Source organism: Salvia hispanica, chromosome 3, assembly GCF_029641045.1.
Source record: "Salvia hispanica isolate PSC_SH4W2 chromosome 3, Shi_PSC_v1, whole genome shotgun sequence".
NCBI classification, from domain to species: Eukaryota; Viridiplantae; Streptophyta; class Magnoliopsida; order Lamiales; family Lamiaceae; genus Salvia; species Salvia hispanica.
The window spans coordinates 21,479,273-21,498,919 of NC_142694.1; the positions used below are offsets into that span (position 1 = coordinate 21,479,273).

At 35.3% G+C, this 19,647-nt stretch overlaps 2 protein-coding genes across 13 annotated transcripts; one reads left to right on the top strand and one right to left on the bottom strand.

Annotated features, from left to right (window-relative positions):
* Positions 1–46: 46 nt before the first annotated feature.
* Positions 47–3,236, bottom strand: LOC125210845 (protein GID8 homolog). 3 transcript variants are annotated; one of them, XM_048110449.2, is made up of 6 exons: positions 3,049–3,236; positions 2,340–2,499; positions 2,130–2,236; positions 1,850–1,981; positions 1,524–1,680; positions 47–312 (listed from the first exon to the last, which is right to left on the bottom strand). In XM_048110449.2, the coding sequence occupies exons 1-6, from the start codon at positions 3,097–3,099 to the stop codon at positions 191–193; spliced, it is 729 nt and encodes a 242-aa protein (XP_047966406.1). In that variant the 5' UTR covers positions 3,100–3,236; the 3' UTR covers positions 47–190. The 3 variants fall into 3 exon arrangements, with proteins under 3 accessions (XP_047966406.1, XP_088923113.1, XP_047966407.1); XM_089066987.1 differs by lacking the exon at positions 3,049–3,236 and adding an exon at positions 2,877–2,972; XM_048110450.2 differs by lacking the exon at positions 3,049–3,236 and adding an exon at positions 2,589–2,783.
* A 7,134-nt stretch (positions 3,237–10,370) lies between these two features.
* LOC125213563 (helicase-like transcription factor CHR28) lies at positions 10,371–18,965 on the top strand. Of its 10 annotated transcripts, none has more exons than XM_048114179.2 (11): positions 10,371–10,913; positions 11,412–11,454; positions 11,652–12,832; positions 14,382–14,453; positions 14,905–14,982; positions 15,070–15,958; positions 16,558–16,688; positions 16,777–16,998; positions 17,513–18,115; positions 18,202–18,411; positions 18,517–18,965. In XM_048114179.2, the coding sequence occupies exons 1-11, from the start codon at positions 10,797–10,799 to the stop codon at positions 18,622–18,624; spliced, it is 3,654 nt and encodes a 1,217-aa protein (XP_047970136.1). In that variant the 5' UTR covers positions 10,371–10,796; the 3' UTR covers positions 18,625–18,965. The 10 variants fall into 10 exon arrangements, with proteins under 10 accessions (XP_047970136.1, XP_088924016.1, XP_088924017.1 ...); XM_089067890.1 differs by having other exon boundaries at positions 10,372–11,337; XM_089067891.1 differs by having other exon boundaries at positions 10,372–11,334; positions 11,412–11,458.
* The last annotated feature ends 682 nt before the right edge of the window (positions 18,966–19,647 follow it).

Here is a 19,647-nt window from a genome sequence, read left to right on the forward strand (position 1 = left end):
GAATACGGTAGTTTTTAGTTTTCCAATAGAATAGAGTAAGTGTGTATTGGTCTCAAAAATTGTTCTTAACATTACATATATTGCTTTGAGAACAGAGGGTGAAGTCAATACAAGAAACAATAGTAGAATATACATGAGCTAATGACCACACAACCATCATTCACTTCCATGTAACCACACCAAATGTACATCAAACAACTGAATCTTCCAAAGCTGCAGTAGATATGTTGTTTATTCGAGGATAAGAGGCTTTCTTGTCTAGCTGGTTTTGCACCCATATCAACATTTTCAGTAAGCTCGGCAGCTTTGGATCTGTAGAATCATCGCGCAACACTGGTTAGAGTTTGGAATTTTATGCACTATCATATCCATCACTTCCTCAAAAAGGAAAAACAAACTTTCCTCCAAAAAGCAAGACAACGATAAGTAAACAATCTTAACCTGGAAAGATATGCACAAAGACAAAATAATGTTTTTGCAAGGTTTCAAATTCAAAATTTCTTTAAACGGTATAAAAAAGCTGAGAGCAAGCATAATATATTTTCCTTAACTCAGTTTAGAGCTGAACTAGTTTTAGCAAGTTTCATCAGAAACAGAGCGAAAAGCATAGGCAAGCTGCATTTCAGTTTCATGCAGGACCAACTTTCATACCAGGATCTGATAGTTGCAAAAAGGAACATAAACAGACCGTATATCCATATAATAAATTACATGCGATTAAATTACTAACTAGTCAAAGTTGAGATGCATTCTGACAAGGTAGTATTTCAAATGAACAGCTATCATCATCCCAACACCGAAAGTGTGCAAGCAATCAATATTAGTAGAATGTCCAGCACAATTATAACTCCCTCCGTCCCCAAAAAATAGTAACTTTTGAAACAACACGAGCTTTAACGCAAAATTGGTAAAGTAAGAGAGATAGAATGGAAATTTCCTTAAATACAAAGTTTTTATTTTTAGAGGACGGGCCAAAAAGGAAAGAGTTTCTATTTTTAGGAGACGGAGGGAGAATGTAAGAACTGAAGCAATTATTAATAAAAATAACATCTAAATCCAGATGACAAAAAATCTATAAATCTTGAGAATCTCTAGATGCAGATACAATGTAATCATAGTTATGAGCAAAGAACTTCCACAGTAGATGAAAGCACAAGAAGCTGCTAATGAAAGATATATTAAGAAGAAAATTACATGAGAACAGAGGGGTTCTATTAATTATATGAACTTCCAGTTGTTCTCATCAATTTTTATAGCTTAGGTCCTATTCAGTCTCATCTATAATTTTCCTGCACTCTAGTTAAAATTGAGGAAATTGAATATTGTTTTAGATAGTTAATGAGTATATACTCCACATCATGAATACAGACAGTTTAATGTCAAGACATTGAAGCTCTGGAACTTGGACAGTAATGACTTGGTAATAATAGGGTGTTATTTATGAACCAGATTTGACATTGTAGAAAATGTAATACATCTTCTATTTGCATCTACTTGTAATTTCATGCAGCCGAAGAACTAACCTTTTTCGTGACTTTGACTGGTAAGGATAGCTGCATTGACCTCAGTGGCAGTCTTCAGCCGTTGGGATATATCGAGCAGCTCACTAACAGGACAGTTGGCCACATCTTCAAAGGCAAGCAATGCAACGGTCCTTTCCAACTCCTCTAAAAAGCTTTGCTGCAATTACAGATATTTAAAGTTAAATCAATGTAATAATGAAATTCTGCATCAAGAGTCCCTATAATGATGACAGCATAAGAGTTGGGAAAGTATGATTCCTGTGCAAGTAAAGAATAAAAAAAACAGAATCAGGTTATACAATTTTTCAAACCAATCAAATAAGTACATTTTCCTCTCCTCTGGGGGCAAGTTCCTCTTGTGCAAATTCTAAAGCTGCCTCAACCTTCCCATTCCGGATCAACTCTATCATTCGCTGCTGTTGGAGATGAAAAAAGAGGAGGGGATTTGTATCCAATATCTGCAAGAAAAACAATCAATTTTATCTACAAGTTATTAAAGCAAATTAAGATTGTACTCCATATACATAGCTTATAGCTATAAATGTCACTATCGTCCTTTAGTTCTATTTTCACACGAAGGAGAGAACAAAGCAAAAATATTCGCACCTCAGGGTTCAAATCGTTAACCTTCTCGATAGCGTCCTCCACATTACCACTCTGCACAGCTTTCTTAACTGCCATACGATCAGTAATGGTTGCAAGATCTATCTCCGCTATTTACTAATAAGGAAATCCATATGTGCTTTAAAACTACAGACAAATCATGTAAACACAGAGATAAAGAAAGCTGGGCACTGAAAATTTCAAAGAGGATACGCTCTGTCCCAGATTCAAGTCGAAATTTTTCAGCAACTTCCACATAACCCTCAGTAACAAGAAAGTTCATAACCAATTTATTCATATCGTCTTTTCTAACTCTGACATCATTAAGTTTTTTCTCCCATTCTACTCTGGTTATAACTTTCTTCGAGGTAGCCTGCAAAGAGCAAAACAGTTAGACAAGTAAAAGGCATTGGAACAAACAAGTTTATATAACAGCATAGGAGCTACAGAAAAGAAACAAACCTAACAAATTAAAAGCCCACTATTGCAGAAACGATGAACTAAAAAGTTCATGAGGTGGATTTCCAAGTACATTGCGGGTTAAATTCAATCTAACACATTTATCATAGGCATAATCCAATCCCTAAAAGAGGCGATTTCTTCACATTCTTAAAATAAGAAAAAGCAAATACTTTCAGCACTTTCTTTACAAAGAAACCTAGTTGAACTGAATCATTAGAAAACAGTGCAATAAAAATCCCAAAATTAAAACTAAAATTGAATAAGAAATGCCGCTCAAAATCAATTTGCAAACACCCGCATCAGGCCCTGATGATTTAATCGAACATCATATGAATCCAAAGGAGTAATTTTGATGAACAAGGGGCACATATTAAACCAAAATACTTATAACGAAATGTGAATCTTCTACAATTCGCGAGAAATCAATTTTCTTGGGCGAGGGGAAAGAGAGTTTATTTACCATAGCTTGGATTTCAGCGAGTTCGCGAATGACTATCCAAAACAATGACATCAGGTATTAATCACCACCGCTGTCCACGCCTTCAGCAGCCATTAGTAAAAAAATATAGGGTACAGTAACCCTAATTTTTTCCCCAAATTACCTTCGTAACATAAACCATTCCACCCACACTGTTACTGTTACAATTAATTACAGTATTTGTTTAGAAAAGTTGATTGTAACGCAATAAACAAGCCACTGAATTACTGATAAATATCTGGTACGAGTTTCTAGAGTGGTTGACGCCATTTTTGTGTGATTTTTGCATTAAAATAATGTACACAATTATTATTATTTTTATTTTTTTATTATTATTAATTATTTATTATTATTACTACTACTATTATTATTCTTTTTTAATGATGACTCGCTCTAAATGACACATTTCTAAATATATAAATACTTTATCTGTTTCATAATAAGAGTCACATTTCAATTTTATCATAAATAGTAAGTAGGAGGTAACAATATGAGTAGCAGGTAAAGGGTAATTCCCATTGCAACCTGATACTCGCCGGGTATTGGGTACCCGCTATCCGGCATTAACGAAAAACAGGGCGGGATCATGTAGTATGTTTTAGAGTTTTGCGGGTATACCCGTTAATCCCGATAATACCCAATATTATTAGTATTATCTATCCCCCCGTCCCATTAAATATGCAACATTTGGGAATCGGCACAAATATTTATGTAGTGTTGTTTGTGAGTTAATGAAAAGAGAGTAAAATAAGAAAGGATGAAAAAGTAGAGATAGAGATATTTTCATTTTAGGAAATGTTTCATTTTTAATGCGACAAACTAAAAAGGAAAACGTTTCATTTTTAATGGAACAGATCTTTTAATACTTTATAGAATCTAAGTGTTCTAAGAGATCTTTTAAAATATTTTTATATTTCAACGAATATTCAATTGTAAATTCACCGGAACTAGGCAACTAGCTATAAAGTTTCCCCTCACTTTTATTCCTAATCAATATCAAAGCTTACCATCAAAATAAATAAAGTAAATTAATTAGGAAATCTTGTCAACTATTAGGATTTTCAAATTTTCTATTTTAGTTGATTAGTAACAAATATATTATGTACCATAAATTTATTCTCTTACAAATTTATTTTTTGGTCGGGTACGGGTACCCGCAATGTCGGGTACGGGATACCCGACACGGATAACGGGTAATCCTGATATATTCTCGGGGGGAGGGGGGGGGTATTGGGACAATAAGTTTGGCTGAAATCGGGTACGAGTATCCGACTTGTCGGGTGCGGATACCTGCGGGTAACATGTTTCGCCACCCCTAGGTAGGTCACACATTCCACTAACTCATTTCACTCACATTCTATTACAAAATCAATATAAATAAGTGGACCTCATATTTCATTAACTTTTTCAACCCACTATTCTTTACTGTGACTCCTATAAAAAGACAAATGCATTAAATTAATACTTGCTGAAAGATTACAAAGTGCCTTACTTTTTACTACATTGTTTCCTATTTCACAAGATAAAGTGAAACTCCCTGAATCCTTGTGTTTGACTCGGCTGATGATGAAGAATCCAGCGGGCCGCTGTGAAACTTTCCAGCGGGTCGCTGGGAATGGTCGTCAGCAAGCTCTGAATCGATCTGTTCATTAGCTTTTTCTCTTCTTACCCTGCTCAGCTCTAATGGGTTTGGGGACTCATACGCAGTCCCACTGCGCAATTGCAACGCGTGACAATTCTCTTTGGGATTAAATTTTGGTAAACAGGGAAATTGCCCCGGTGTGTACTTAATCCCTATTGTAATGGCTGGGATCCCCTTGTGGTATTCCAAGTCTCCAACCTGCAAGACAAGGTGAGATAAGCTTTGTTAAAGGAGTCTAGTGTTTCTTTCTAAGTTATTTAGTCACTGGTTGGTCACTTTCCGATTTTCTTGCATTTTTCTAGTAGGTCCTCCCATTTAGAGTGAGGTTCTTCTTCCATATCTGCACATAATTCAATATTTTCTTTAGAACAGTAATCTTGTGCAGAATACAAGTAATCAGAGCAATCATTATAATAATATTCCCCTCATTGGTTGGGATCATAATATTCTTCGTAGTATCCTCCTTGTCGCTCTTCATTGTAATAGTACGAATTTTCCATTCTTGTAGGAAAATCCATTGACATGAAAATTAAATAAAAGTAGTAAAATCCAAATTAGCAAAATGATATGTTGAAAGATATCAATCACGAAACGTGAAAGTAATCCCCGACAACAACGCCAAAAACTTGATGCAATTTTTATTAGCCCTAAATAAACCTGCAAGTATACGAAGTACTATATATAGTATAGCTAAAGGTCGGATATCGATCACAGAGAAAACTATCACAGATTGGCTATCCTCAACTAAGAGTCTTTTACTATTTGGAAAAACAAGAAATTTTGCTTTGAAAAATCAAATTTTTTTAAATAAAGAAATCAATTAAGCAAATGCAGATAAAAACACAAAGATAATCATATGAGATAAGGGAATTCCAGAGATGTGCTTTCACAGTTATGATTAATACAAATTCCAACTACAACACCCTAGCACAGTTCATACTTTACTAGAACGAGTTACATAAATATTGTCCATGCGGCACAAAGTAGATCACAGACACTAGGGGCGTTAATCCCATATTTGTAACTCCTAAAGGCTCCTAAGACTCCTAATGTTCTCGCTCTCAATTAACAGAACCGTTTTAAGGGGAATTGATTGTAACGTCAACTAAGCTCTTCTAACATGCAAACCTCTTCTCACGATTATGTTGCACGTCAATAAATCATCATAGCATAATCTTGGAACATGTATATTAAAAAGCATTTTTCGAGTTTGTTATAAATTTGATAAATTTCTTATATATCGTAAATTCTCCTTTTATGTGAATAATACATGTTTTCTTCATGCTGTGTATTTTACTTTAATGGGCATTGACCGTTTTAATTATGTTCAATTAAACACCGGAAAGTAAAACAGTGTAAGTCTTCTCTTCTTCTTCTTCTTCTACATTGAAGGTTGGGTCGTGGAACAGGTCATCACAGTAGGTGACTCAGTCAGAACCTTATAGAAGTAAAATTTATTCACAATCTAGATAGACTTAGGCTACCTATCGCGAAAGGTAGCAGTGTCCATCCGAAAGTCATCTTTACCTTGAGAATGACTAGTAACATGGGGTAGTACAACATTGAAAGGATCTAAAGTATAGACACGTCTTAATTAATATCTACTGAAAGACGATGTTTTGGAAACTTAACATTTCTTAATCATTGTAATTATATATGACATACGTTATTAATCATTCACAAACAACTTAAAGAATTGCATAAACAAAAATATAACTAACAAAAAAATAATATATCAAGTTAATGTAGAGTCAACAAAATAAATTAATAAAAAAAAACTCATCCTAACAATTTAGTTTTAAAAAATGATGGCAAACAACACCAACACAGGTCAAGTTAATGATGGCAAACAACACCAACATTGGTAAACAGAACAAAAACTGATCCCAAAATAAGTCTAAGATGAACAATCATATGAATTCAAAAAAAGTCCTACAAGAAGTTCAACAAATCCACTAAAACTCGGATTCTGAAAAAAAAGTATTCCAGCCTTGTTAGTTCCCAAATCTTCTAAAGAAATCTCAGCCTTATTTTACTTCAAAACTTCATTATCGCACCCTTCAAAATTCAGATCAAGACATCTTTTGGTTGTGCATTCCTCCATCAGCTAAAACTCAACATCATTGGTTAATGTTGAAGATATAGGAGTAACAAAACTTTCTTCTGCAATCTAACAAACACTGAAATCGAAATTCAGAAGAAACATTTACATATAATTTACATATAGATATATGAAAGTAAGTAAACAACATAGAAAAAGGATAATACCTTAGACAACTCTGATCCAAAACAAAGATCACTTAAACCTATATCAAAAGTATATTCTTGAGAATCCAAATTTGGAGGAACAAACTTGTTAACAATATCAACCAATGTGCCAACTTTATTAAGGTGATAAACCCTAAACTCCATATAACCCTAAAATATCCTGGAAGGAAAACTAAAGCCATAAATTTCAAATAATTGAGTCCTGGAGAACATAATGAGTCGGTATTGATGGCTTGTGGTACGATGTCGAAGCCTATTAGGCCCAACAAAAAAAATGTCTTATGCAAATCAAAATGGCTTCTTTAAGTTTAAGATGACGACGAAACTTCTCAATCGAATTCCTTGGAAAAGTGGCATGTATCCTAAGGGGTGCGTAAAAATACCTAAAAAATTGTATAGCGATCGTATCGTACCGAAATATATAAAAAATTATCGAATTTTCGGTATATAGTAATTTTCGGTACGATATAATACCGTACAGTAAGTTTTCGATATGGTAACGATATGAATTTTCTTATACCGCGGTATACCGTGTTATAATGTAAATACGATATATACCGAATCTTCGATGTATGCCGAAAACTAGTATATGCCTATATACCGAAATAATATGCGTTGTATATATTATATTTAATGTATTTATGTATAAAATTGAATTAAACAGATTAAATAAATAATAGTACATTTTTCTATTTTTAGAATATATGTTTTGGTATAAAGGTATGTGAAATGGTACGGTATAACGGTATAGTGTACCCATGCTTGGCATATCAAAATTCGGTACAATATATCGAAATATCGTTACGATAACGATAGTGATGTTATCCATACCGAAATTTCGATATGTTGAAGTTTACCCTACCGAAACTTTCGGTAGGGTAACAGTACCATAATTTTGGTACGTTATACCGTACGGACCTAACCCTATGTATCATAACACCCTACAAAATATAGATCTAGATGTCTTTTTAGCTTGGTAGAGCATAGTATTTGAAACATTACAAGATATAAGTGTGTGAAGTTATAGTCTTAAGTAGGGATGTCAGTGCAGCCTGCAATCCGTGGGCTGGCCCGAATAGCCCGCTAAATTTAGAGGTTTAGGGTTGGAAATTTCTAGCCCAATAAAATGATAACCTATTTAGTCCGACACCCGAATAGTGTTAACCTGAAAATCCGATATGTTGGCCCAGAAATCCGATAAAATTTCCATTGTTCATTTTGTTTAACTCCTAATTGACACTTTATTGATTATTTTTATAATATAAATTACTTAAAAATAACCTTCAATTTTATGTTAAATATATATACTCCTTCCGTCCCGCGTTACTTGAGGCGTTTCTTTTCGGCACTAGATTTAAGAAAGTTGTGTTTAGTGAGTTAAATAAAGTAAAATAAAGTAGAATAGAGAATAAAGTACTCCCTTCGTCCCATTCAAGATGACCACCTTTCCTTTTTTGTTTGTCCCAATCAATATGACTACTTTCCAATTATGGAAATAACCTCCTCTCTTCTCTCTCCTCATTAAAATATTCAACTACCTTTTTTCTCTCTACTTTAAGCCACCTAACAATACATCCTATCTCGTGCCACTAAAAAATGTGGTCATCTTGAGTGGGACGGAGGGAGTAAGAGAGATGAGAGATGGTAAAGTAAAAGAAAGAATAAAGTATGTGTGGTTAGATGTTTTGTTTTTAGCTAAAAAGAGAAATGACTCACGTAACTTGGAACAACCCAAAATGGAATACGACTCAAGTAAGTTGGGACAACCTAAAATGGAATACGACTCGAGTAAGTTGGGAAGGAGGGAATATATTACTATATACTATTAATTTTTTATTATTACTTTTTTAATATAATAATAGATAAATAAATTAGAAACTTTAAATTCTCTAAAAAAATATTTAAATTTCTAAACATGCTTTAAAATTCTTGAAATATGTTTATGTTTTGCTTTATTTATACAAATCGTAAAATTAGTATTTGATCATGTTTGAGTGTAAGCATGTATATCTTATAATTATCATAATTAAATGTTTTATATCCTATAAATATAACTCATTTTTATCATTATGTATTGGATTGATTATGTGTTAATTTTATCAGCAGAAATCCGATTAGCTCGGTGGGCTAGCTCGAAACCCGAACCTTTAGGGTTTGGGTTGAACTTTTAAACCAGATACAAATCACAACCCAATTAGTCTGCACCCGATTGACCTACAACCCGAGTAAGGTTGGCCAGAAACACGCTGAGCTTACCCGATTGACATCCTTAGTCTTAAGGGCGGGTCGTTGATCCGGTTTCGAAATTAACCTAACCATGCATCTATTGGAATGATAGGTTAGTAAATAGAGCCTAGGAGACATGATCATTTTATTATCGGTGCACAATTCCTCGAACAACTTATCGGCTATGGGGAAGTGTAAAATAATGGTAGAATCCTAGAAAACAAAAATTCATTCAGGAAATATGAAACATAATAATAAGCAACTCGAACCAAATTAGGAGTAGTTCTTCCTTCTTTCGTTAATCACAAGTCTTTGCCTTTTAAAAGCTTTCTAGGTTAATGTCAACTTCTTCAAACAAACGAATTTATTACTTTCTTTTAGTTTTAATAGCTTTTATAGTTATTGTCCTCTATGTGGTCTCGATACCTATTACAAAAATGTCTATTTTAATGTAGATAATGGTATTTTTAGGATTTTAACTATTTGATTATGTGAAACTGAGCTAAAGTATCCTTTATAGCTTATAGTATATACTTCCTCCATTCCGCAGTACTTAAGCCATTTTTTCATTTTGGAACATTCCACCATAGTAATACATTTCTCCCCTCTTACTTTATTCAGTTTCTTACTTTATTCTCTCTACTTTTATCCCTTTTTACATTAATATCTCTTCCCTTACTACATTTAATACTCTCTTTCTTAATCTCTGTATTAAAAAAAATTGACTCTACTATTGCGAAATAGACAGAGTATTAGGAAAAGTAATGTTAAAAGTGCAAACTTCATAAATTTTTTATTTTTCAGGGATCTAAATTTATAAATAGCAAAATTTTGGGATCATTGTAATTTACTTGTTGTGAAATGGCCTAAATCAAATTTTGATTTTGATACTATGAAATATCCAATAACTTTATATTTAGCTTGCAAAGATTCCATACGACAGTAGCAAACTGGGAGGAGAGACAAGTAAATATTACAAAATCAGAATATTAATTCACATGCCCCCTCTATTCCAAGATTATTGAGCCATTTCTTTTAGATAATAAAAAATGACTGCGTCTCGTCTACTTTGAGAATCAGTGCAAAAGTCAAAAGCAGTTCCCTTTATTTATTAGGCCAAACCGCTCCTTTCTTTTTTTTTAAGCCAAGTTGACAAGAGACACGTGAGGCTCATGCGTCTATTACTTTAATAAGTACTTAAACAAACTTGGATTTTAAAAGAAAGTTTTCCGACAAGAAAGAATATCAGTGATTGAATGCTCTCAAAGCAGAATTTAGCCCGCAGAGATAAAGAATCTAGCTTTGAATAGAAGAATGTACAGTTGCAGAGAGAGATGATGATTTCACAATGCAGTCTTCCTCGAAGAAATGCAGTTCAAATTGAATATGACTCTGATTTTCTTATCTCCTACTTTCCTAATCCTTTCCAATTCCAAATGTGACCGCGCTTCATCGATCCCCTTTTCTAATTGATTGTCCGTTACAAATTCTCTCTCTCCTCAATTTTGTACCGACACTTCCTAATTCCGCGTTTTTGGTGGAAATTTAGCTGTTGTTTTTTTAATCTCTAAAGAAGAAAGGTGAGTTTGAGGTGATGATGGTGGAGGAAGAAGGGGGATCGCCGGAGAAGGGGGAAATTGGGGACGAGTTTGATTTATTAGAAATTGATACTCTTTGGAGAATCATGGAAGAGCCTTCTAATCCTCCACTGGTTAATTCTGTCTTCATTTTTTCACCTTTGATTTTATTGGTGGAATTTTGCTGAAATTCTAAATGTAGCTGTAAAATTGAAGGGTTTTGGGGTTTGTGATTTGGTGTCAGTGAATAGCTTGATTTGGAACTTGTTGTGATATGTGAAGTTTGGTTTTGGTGCAATTTTGTGAATGATGTTGCAGGATTTCTTGTTTCCTGAGTTCATAAAAGACCATTGCATTGTGTTCAATCCAAGCTGAACAGTGTACCATTTGCAAGATCTAGTGGCGACATTTTCCGACTGAATTGGGGCATTCGTTGGCCCGTCGGGATAGTGTTCACAAAACTGTCTCAAATGGCTTTTCTGCATTGTTTCCCATCATTTTAACATCTGGTTTTTCCTTGCATTATGACTCCCTGCCATGCTGTTAATTTTCACGGTGGCATGTCAATCATATGATCTTATTTGAACATAGAATGTTGTTTTGATTTTAACAATGTTACTTACAATTTGCAGGATAATAGGTTGGCTAATTTATCTCGTGTTAATGACTTTACAGGTTGGTAAGCATATGTTTCTCTTCTGCATCTCTTTATTCGAAGTAATATTTGGTTTGTCTTCATATTTGTAATGGGTGTGGTTGGAGTCAGCGGTTCCCTTTGGTTCTACTTGCGTTTTTTTGTCAATAAGGTTAAAGATTCTATCTTCATGTACCTCATTTCATCCTAGTCAAACGATCTAATGTTACTTTGATAGGAATGCAAACTCCTGAAGACATGTTCTGGGTTAACGACATGCATAACTCTGAAGCCTCGGAATCTAAAAGGGGGCTTTTAGACGGTTTTGTGGAATCTGCTTGGAATCCCTGCAATCCGGATGGTGAAATGCTTGGACCTGCACCCCAGTTTAGTCAAGGCAATGGCTATTTCGATGTGCCTGAGATACTGTGTGCAGAAGACAAGATTGGGCCCTCAGAATCTAGGTGGGAACCTTCCAACAGTTTAGTGAAACATGATTGGAATTCCAGCTTACGTTATTCTGAAATGCTTGAGCCTTCATCATCCCAGATTAGTCACGATGATAAATTTTCCTATACGGATATGCATGGTGGTTTTCACTATTCCTCACCTTATTACAACAACAATTCCGAGGAAGCTCCTTTTGAGACACCAAGTCACAGAGAACAATTTGATTTGAATAGTCCTTATATTGTTCAACAGTCTTCTGATGAAAAAGGAGATGACTTAGCTCCGGTTGAAACACCCAACTACACTGGAACATCTTCCTGCAATAGTTTCCGTAATGCTATTCATAACCATGATTTTTCAGATTTCTGCCAAGTGAATCGTTTTCAAATAAAATACCAAGATATGCCTGCCAGTGGAAATGAGACCGAAGATCCTTCTAATATCGTTGCCAGAGCTTCTGAAGTCAATTATGTCAGTAATGGGGGCCAAGGCACTGAGTGGTCATCATGTATGAATTACGGTATCAATTCAAAGGTTAAAACAGAGGAGCTTTTTCAGTTAAGGAGAACTCACCCTTCTCCTGGCATGTCTGGTGCTATTTCTGTTAAAAGTTCTCCCGCTGTTGCTAAAAATCGGAAACCTGGCCTGGAGGTTTCAGAGCATCCTGGAGTTATGCCATGCCCATCAGTCATCCCAGCAACTAATATGATAAAGATGGAAAAAGAGGTGCCAAAGTTCCACGACTGTCAGAGTAAGACATCTGATCAAAGCAACGCTGATGATGATTCTGGTTTGCGTGTTCTTGAGGATACGAGTGCTCCAGCACGTCCAAATCATGTTGCGATGAATGAAAGCTCGGTCGGCACTAAACAGGTTATGACATCTAGGAGCCCCTGCACCCAAATGGTAAAAACACATTCAAGGCGGAAACCAACTGACGAAAGAGTAATTTTCCGAGTTGCAGCGCAGGTGAATCTCTAATCAGCCTTGTGCTGTCTCTGCAAGCTTACATTAAGTTGTTATACTGTTAACTTTCTTTCTCTGTACCTAACCACTAGTTCTACTATATCTATATTGTAGTTATAATTTAAAGCATCAAGAGATATAGTTATTAGTGGATGTTCTTAGATTTACAACTGAATGAACATTTTATTTTTTGGTCTCTCAGATGTACACTTGAATTAACATTTTGTCTTTTCTGAGTTCGTTGTTGCCATCATTATGTGGCTTCTAATTCATATAGTTCCTCCGTCCATGAAAACTATATAGATAGCATTTGCCTCATTTTTCGTCCACAAAAGTTTTTTTTTTTTTTCTCATTTTAGGACATGACCAAACACTTTACTACTTCATATTTTCACTTTACAAACATTTCTTATTCATAAAAAACCACACTTGTGTCTACATAGTGAGATCCTTCTCTTCTAAATACACATCCAGCAACATCATTTTAAACACCTGTTCCGGTCAAATGTTACTCCCTCTATCCCAAGTTAATTGATTTGTATTCATTTTTGAGACGTCCTAAGTTAAATGTGTCATTTCCTCTTTTAGCAAAAATCAACACTTTTAATCCCTCTTATTGTATTGATTTATTCTCTCTTCATTGATCTACTTTATTCTTTTCCTAATTTATCTCTCTCCACTTTACTAATTAAACATTACTTTCCCAAATTCCATGCCAAAAAGATACGCCTCGATTAATTTGCTATGGAGGGAGTATATATTTTTTCGTAGACAGAGGAAGTATATCTTTTCTTTCCTTTTACCGGAACATAGTATAACATCTTATGCAATACTCTGTTTAGACTAGGTATTTTGTCTAAAGTAACAATCATATTCTTCGACTACCTCACATTTGAACTAAACAAAACAATTTTGATGTGTTATTTAGTTTGTGGAGACTTCAACCTTAGGATGTGGTTATAAAAGAAAATCTAAGTTAGTATCTTCTTCTAAAAGTTTTGAACTTTATCAAGCTTTTAGTTGTTGGTATTGATTGCTATTATTTGGACTTCAGTCTTGGGATATATATCTAAGCTGCGTTGTTGCTGTATTTTTCTCGTACTGAACTTAATGGGTAAAAAGCATGAAAATTCGTTGTGATAGTAAAATATTGCATGGACCAATTGTGTTAAATACATAGTGCCAAATCCTCTTGTATTTTATACAGAAAATTTGTGCCCTCAATTGGAAAGCCTTTTTCGGTTGAAAAAGGGAAAGTAGAAGTGCTGCATATTTTTCAGTACAGCATTCCTATATTACAAGGGATTCATTTTTCCCATACTTGCTCTGACAACATTCCATTTTGTACTGACATTATTTTTCCGTTATTGGCTTTCTGAATACTCAGCGTTTAATTTCCTGGTGTGATAGTATTTTATTGGTTGCAGTTTCATGGTTTGACACTGAGGTGTGAACTTGCTGTACCTGAAAAATAACATGGGACATTTCTTTGAGAGTGTTTGATCTTGAGTAGTTTGAGATAATACTTATACAAGATTTTGTTCCATTTCAGGATCTTTCGCGGCAAAAATTTGAAGCTTGTCCACCAGATGGTGCTTTATCTGTGTCCCTGCTGAAACACCAGGTAACAACACATAATTTCATGTTTATTTGATGACAATTTTGTTGTTTTGTATTTTTGGTCAAGGAAAAAGCTGCATGTAGAAACTGTGTTGTGTGGGTATCCTTATCATGGATACTTTCGTGTTGTTTATATTTTTCCAGTGTGTCTTCAACCTCAACCTCAAGAGAGTCTGATGCAAATTCTTAATTTATGTCCATTTAAGAATATTGTTGAAAAAAAATCTTTCATTTCACCAAATGTTGCTGTAGTTAAGACCCATCACTTTGTAATTGTCAGGCTGTCAGGAATTTGATTCGAAGTTTGACTCTTTATGGTAGAACTATCTTGGTTTTTAGACTGCCAAAGATAGGGGTGACCATGAATATCTCCTGTAGTTAAAAACTTAAAATACTACTGCATCTCTTTAATTGTACATTAAATTACTACTGATTTTATTTGAGTTTCCTTGCAGCGAATTGCTTTATCTTGGATGGCTAAGAAGGAAACAAGGAGTGCGTGTTGCTCTGGTGGGATTCTTGCCGATGATCAGGTTCCTTTGGTGGTGTTACTTATTTACTTTCTGGGTATATCCCGTGGTAATCTCCATGAAACCATTCTTATATTTCGATTTTGGCAGGGACTTGGAAAGACGATATCGACAATTGCACTCATTCTAAAGGAGAGGGCCCCTTTGTCCAAAGCTTCTAAAACTAATGTGAAACAAGGTGTGACAGAAATGTTTGATTTGGATGATGATGATGGCGTTCTTGGAAAGGGCCATGCTACCGAAGGAGCTGAGCATATCGTGGTTAATGGATATCCTATCAACAACTGCAAGATACCTGTGCAAGCAAAGGGCAGGCCTTCTGGTGGCACCCTTATTGTGTGTCCAACGAGTGTTCTCCGACAGTGGTCTGAAGAGTTGCACAACAAAGTAACTAAAGAAGCTGATCTCTCTGTTCTAGTATATTATGGAAGCAATCGTACAAAGGATCCACTTGAGCTGTCCAAATACGATGTGGTGGTTACAACATATGCAATTGTGAGCATGGAGGTGCCAAAACAGCCTGTTGTTAATGAACATGATGACCTCATAGGTTCCTCATCATATAAAGACTACTCATCTGGTGGAAAAAGGAAGCTTCCTGACAAGAAATCCTCTAAGAGCAAGAAGAGTCGCAGTGGAATCGACAATGAATTGCTTGAAAATGCATCTGGACCTCTTGCCCAGGTTGGATGGTTTAGGGTTGTACTGGATGAGGCTCAGAGTATTAAGAATCATCGAACTCAGGCAGCTAGGGCTTGCTGGGGTCTTCGTGCTAAAAGAAGATGGTGCTTATCAGGGACTCCTATGCAGAATGCAATAGATGATCTTTATAGCTATTTCAGATTTCTTAGACATGAGCCGTATGCCGTCTTTGGGACTTTCTGTGAGCAACTAAAGGAGCCAATCAGTAAGAATCCGAGGGATGGTTACAAAAAGTTACAAGCGGTGCTGAAGACTATAATGTTGCGTCGAACAAAAGGTAAAAGTATCTTTGGATCTGGTTTTACTGTAAGTTAAGCTGTCTGCAGTGATAAAAAATTGTTTGTCTTCCTCCATAGTATAGATTATACTTAACGGGTGCATTTGCTTTGAGGTATAAGGAAAATGAGGGATAAGAAAATCCTCTCCCTTTAAATTCCTCTCTCTTTTCTAAATTTATCTACGAAAAAGGATTTCACCCTTTCCTATTTCATCCTTTTTACTCCAATGGGGATAATCATGCGCTATTGGCGATAATATCTCTCTCTTTGGACTTTGGAGTGAAAAGGATGAATAAGAAAGGGTGATATCTTTTTTATAAGGATGGAAAAGAAGGAATGGATTAAAGGAATATACACCCTACTTGTTAACCTATAGGATTGGTTTTAGGTCCACGATAGCCTGAGCATGATTAAACACATCTATTTTGGCTTAATATTTGAAAACCGTGCTAGCTTTATTTGGTGATACATATTAATGGATGGGAAATCAGTTCTTCAGTTCGAAGGTCCTGCTTGGCTCTGCAATTATGAACTATCTTTAACCGGATGTCATCCTTCTAGAGGTTGATATTATTTGGATGTATTCTTTTTTATCCAGGTACTCTTCTTGATGGGGAACCGATTATTGATCTCCCGCCAAAAACTATTGAACTGAAAAAGGTCGAATTTTCTAAGGAGGAGCGTGATTTCTACTGCAGCCTCGAGGCTGATTCACGTGCTCAGTTTGCAGTATGTTTTTAAACTTCAATCAGACCTCTAGTTACACATATATTAAGCTGATATAGGATATTAACCTCTTTTTCTATGCATATAATAGGAATATCAAGCAGCTGGCACTCTGAAACAGAATTATGTCAACATATTATTAATGCTTCTACGACTTCGACAAGCTTGCGATCACCCTCTTCTTGTTAAAGACTACAGTTCTACTGCAAAAAATACTTCATCAATTGAGACTGTAAAGAAGCTTCCTCCGGAAGAACAAAGTTTCCTTCTAAATTGTTTGGAAGGTTCTTTGGCAATCTGTGGAATTTGCAATGTAAGCAATTTTTTGTGGGTCATTTTGTTATCTAATCTTTCTCATTTGAGGTTCTGGTCATTTCCTTATTAAAAAAATGCTTACTTTTTCTTGCTTTCCTTGTGCTTCATGGTTGCTATTGTAGATGCACTAGTTTGAGTTTTCGGTCAGACTATCTTCTTTTAAATGGTATATGATGCCAAGCTAAAACTGCTTGTTAGATTTTTCTTTATTTAGGAAGGTACTGGTAGCTTGCGAGCACTACTAATTTACGAATCTTCCTAAATCTCTGTTTATTTTATGATGAAAATCTACAATTCCATTTTTTTTTTCAATGGACCTCGATTCTGATCCTTACATTGTAGTGTATTACAGATGGTTCTCCTGTTATATTTGAACCAATGAATCCTATCTTCCATTCTCAACTTAATGGTTCCAAAATTTTGTCTATATTTATTTTTATGTTATTTGTAGACTACTCGGCTTCTCTTAATTACTAAAGTTTAAAGTTGAGCTTAAAACGTTACTCTTTCAGGATCCCCCCGAGGACGCTGCTGTAACTGTATGCGGACATGTCTTTTGCAATCAGTGCATATTGGAGCGTATATCAGGTGACGACACCGAGTGTCCGGCCAAGAAATGCAAAAAGCCTCTTAATATGTCTAAGATATTTTCTGTAATCACACTACGGACTGCTATGTTTGGTCAACTGAGTACAGAAAGTACTGCCGACTGCCCTGGTTCTGGAGTCGCTGACTCTTCTGTACCTCAGATATTAAGAAGTCCTCAAGGTTCTTCCAAAATCAGGGCTGCTCTCGACATCTTGTTGTCCCTCTCTAAAGCACATGATTGTGCCACAAAAACGGGTTCCTCAGATAATATCGGAGGAGGCTATGACTCAGAAAATTCGCGTAGTGATTCTGGGGATGATAGCAGAACATCGAACGTACGTAGAGACCCGAACAATTCGGTCGAGGCTGTGGGGCAGAAAGCCATCGTGTTCTCCCAGTGGACTGGGATGTTGGATTTGCTAGAATCGTGTTTAAAAAGTAATAACATTCAGTATCGTAGACTTGATGGTACAATGCCTATTGGTGCTAGAGATAGAGCCGTTAAAGACTTCAATCTTCTTCCCGAGGTTTGTATGATTATTGGCAGCCTGATAATTGATTCGCCTCGTGTCATCTTGATTTCAATTCTGTAAATAAAGCTTCTTTGTTTCAGGTTTCTGTTATGATCATGTCTCTGAAAGCAGCGAGCCTCGGACTGAACATGGTGGCAGCTTGTAATGTGCTCCTTTTGGACCTATGGTGGAACCCGACGACTGAAGATCAAGCTATAGATAGAGCGCATCGTATCGGGCAGAAACGCCCTGTTTCAGTTTATCGGCTAACTGTGAAGGACACAGTGGAAGATCGCATTTTGGCCCTACAGGTACATTTTCTTTTCAAGATTTTGTTTTGGATTGTATGTTTGATCATGTCATCATGTGAAACTAACTCTTCATTTCTTTTATGCAAATATTTTGGTCTTCTCCAGCAAAGGAAGAGGAGGATGGTTGCATATGCATATGGAGAGGGCGAAACAAGCACGAAACAGAGTCGACTCACAGTGGAAGATCTGAAGTATCTGTTTAGGGGTGATTAGGGATGTTATTGAGGTTGGCTCGACTCGTATTCTTTCTGCGATTCCTTCTTTATTGGTTAACGACAGCTGAAGTGGTAATGAAGCTCTAGCATACTGGGAATATTTTCAAAGATTTTGCCAGGACTGAGATGATCTGATTTTTTGGCCCACTGATTTTGCTTTTGAGAGTTCACTATGTATATGAAATACTACTAGCTTAGATGCATATCAATTGTAGGAGTACATGTCAGTCAGTGGCTCTTCTTCTTCCTTGTAGGGTGGGAAATATACTCATTTTTGTTCCTTGTACTGGATATTTGGGATGCTTTTTCCTTATTGCCCTAGATGAACTTGATTTCACATTTTCACTGTGACCCTCGATTGACTTTTAAGAGCTAATATATGATTTGAATGTTTTTATTAGAATATTAAAATTCTTATTAGCCATTGAGCTGATAATTGATAATAGTATGACGATAAAAATATAAATAAAAATAAAGTAGGTTTAGTTAAAAATAATTTGTATTTAAATATATATGTTCAGATGAACTAATGTTAAATGTGAAATAAATTCCTACTCAAAGAATACCAAGATAGCAATCCTGTTCATACAAATAAATCTTTAACAAGAGGAAATATATATAGCACATTTCCAACTAGATATAGATCCAGTGGAAACTCTCTAAATATACCAACATAGCACCTCTTAAAGTAACATCATACCATAATTTCTAGCCAATCATTTGTACACGTGGAAAAATAATCAGCTGTCATGTGGCAATCATAAAAGGTGTGTAGTGTTTTTAATATTGCTGGATACGTGGTGTCACAGTGTCACTTTAAGAGGTGTTGTCATTTTAACACAAACCTATCAATATATTATTAATTTGATAGAAAATTTCTCCACATTCCATGTATAAATATTGGGTTATACTAAATTGATAACCACAATTTTTGTTCCATGGATTTTAAAGTTGGTTTATACGGAAATTGGTCCGAAAAACAATGAACTTAAAAAAAATCTGATATTTCCTACAACCTTTA

Bases quoted from the DNA above. Each gene is read 5' to 3' on its own strand.
- LOC125210845 (XM_089066987.1), bottom strand. From the start codon at position 2,957: ATGTGCCCCTTGTTCATCAAAATTACTCCTTTGGATTCATATGATGTT. The intron at 2,237-2,339 runs GTATCCTCTTTG...ATTAGTAAATAG, and splicing joins ACTTGAATCTGGGACAGAGC to CGGAGATAGATCTTGCAACC. The intron at 1,982-2,129 runs GTGCGAATATTT...TTTTTCTTGCAG, and splicing joins TTAACGATTTGAACCCTGAG to ATATTGGATACAAATCCCCT.
- LOC125213563 (XM_048114179.2), top strand. From the start codon at position 10,797: ATGATGGTGGAGGAAGAAGGGGGATCGCCGGAGAAGGGGGAAATTGGG. The intron at 10,914-11,411 runs GTTAATTCTGTC...TACAATTTGCAG, and splicing joins AGCCTTCTAATCCTCCACTG to GATAATAGGTTGGCTAATTT. The intron at 16,999-17,512 runs GTAAGCAATTTT...TTACTCTTTCAG, and splicing joins CAATCTGTGGAATTTGCAAT to GATCCCCCCGAGGACGCTGC.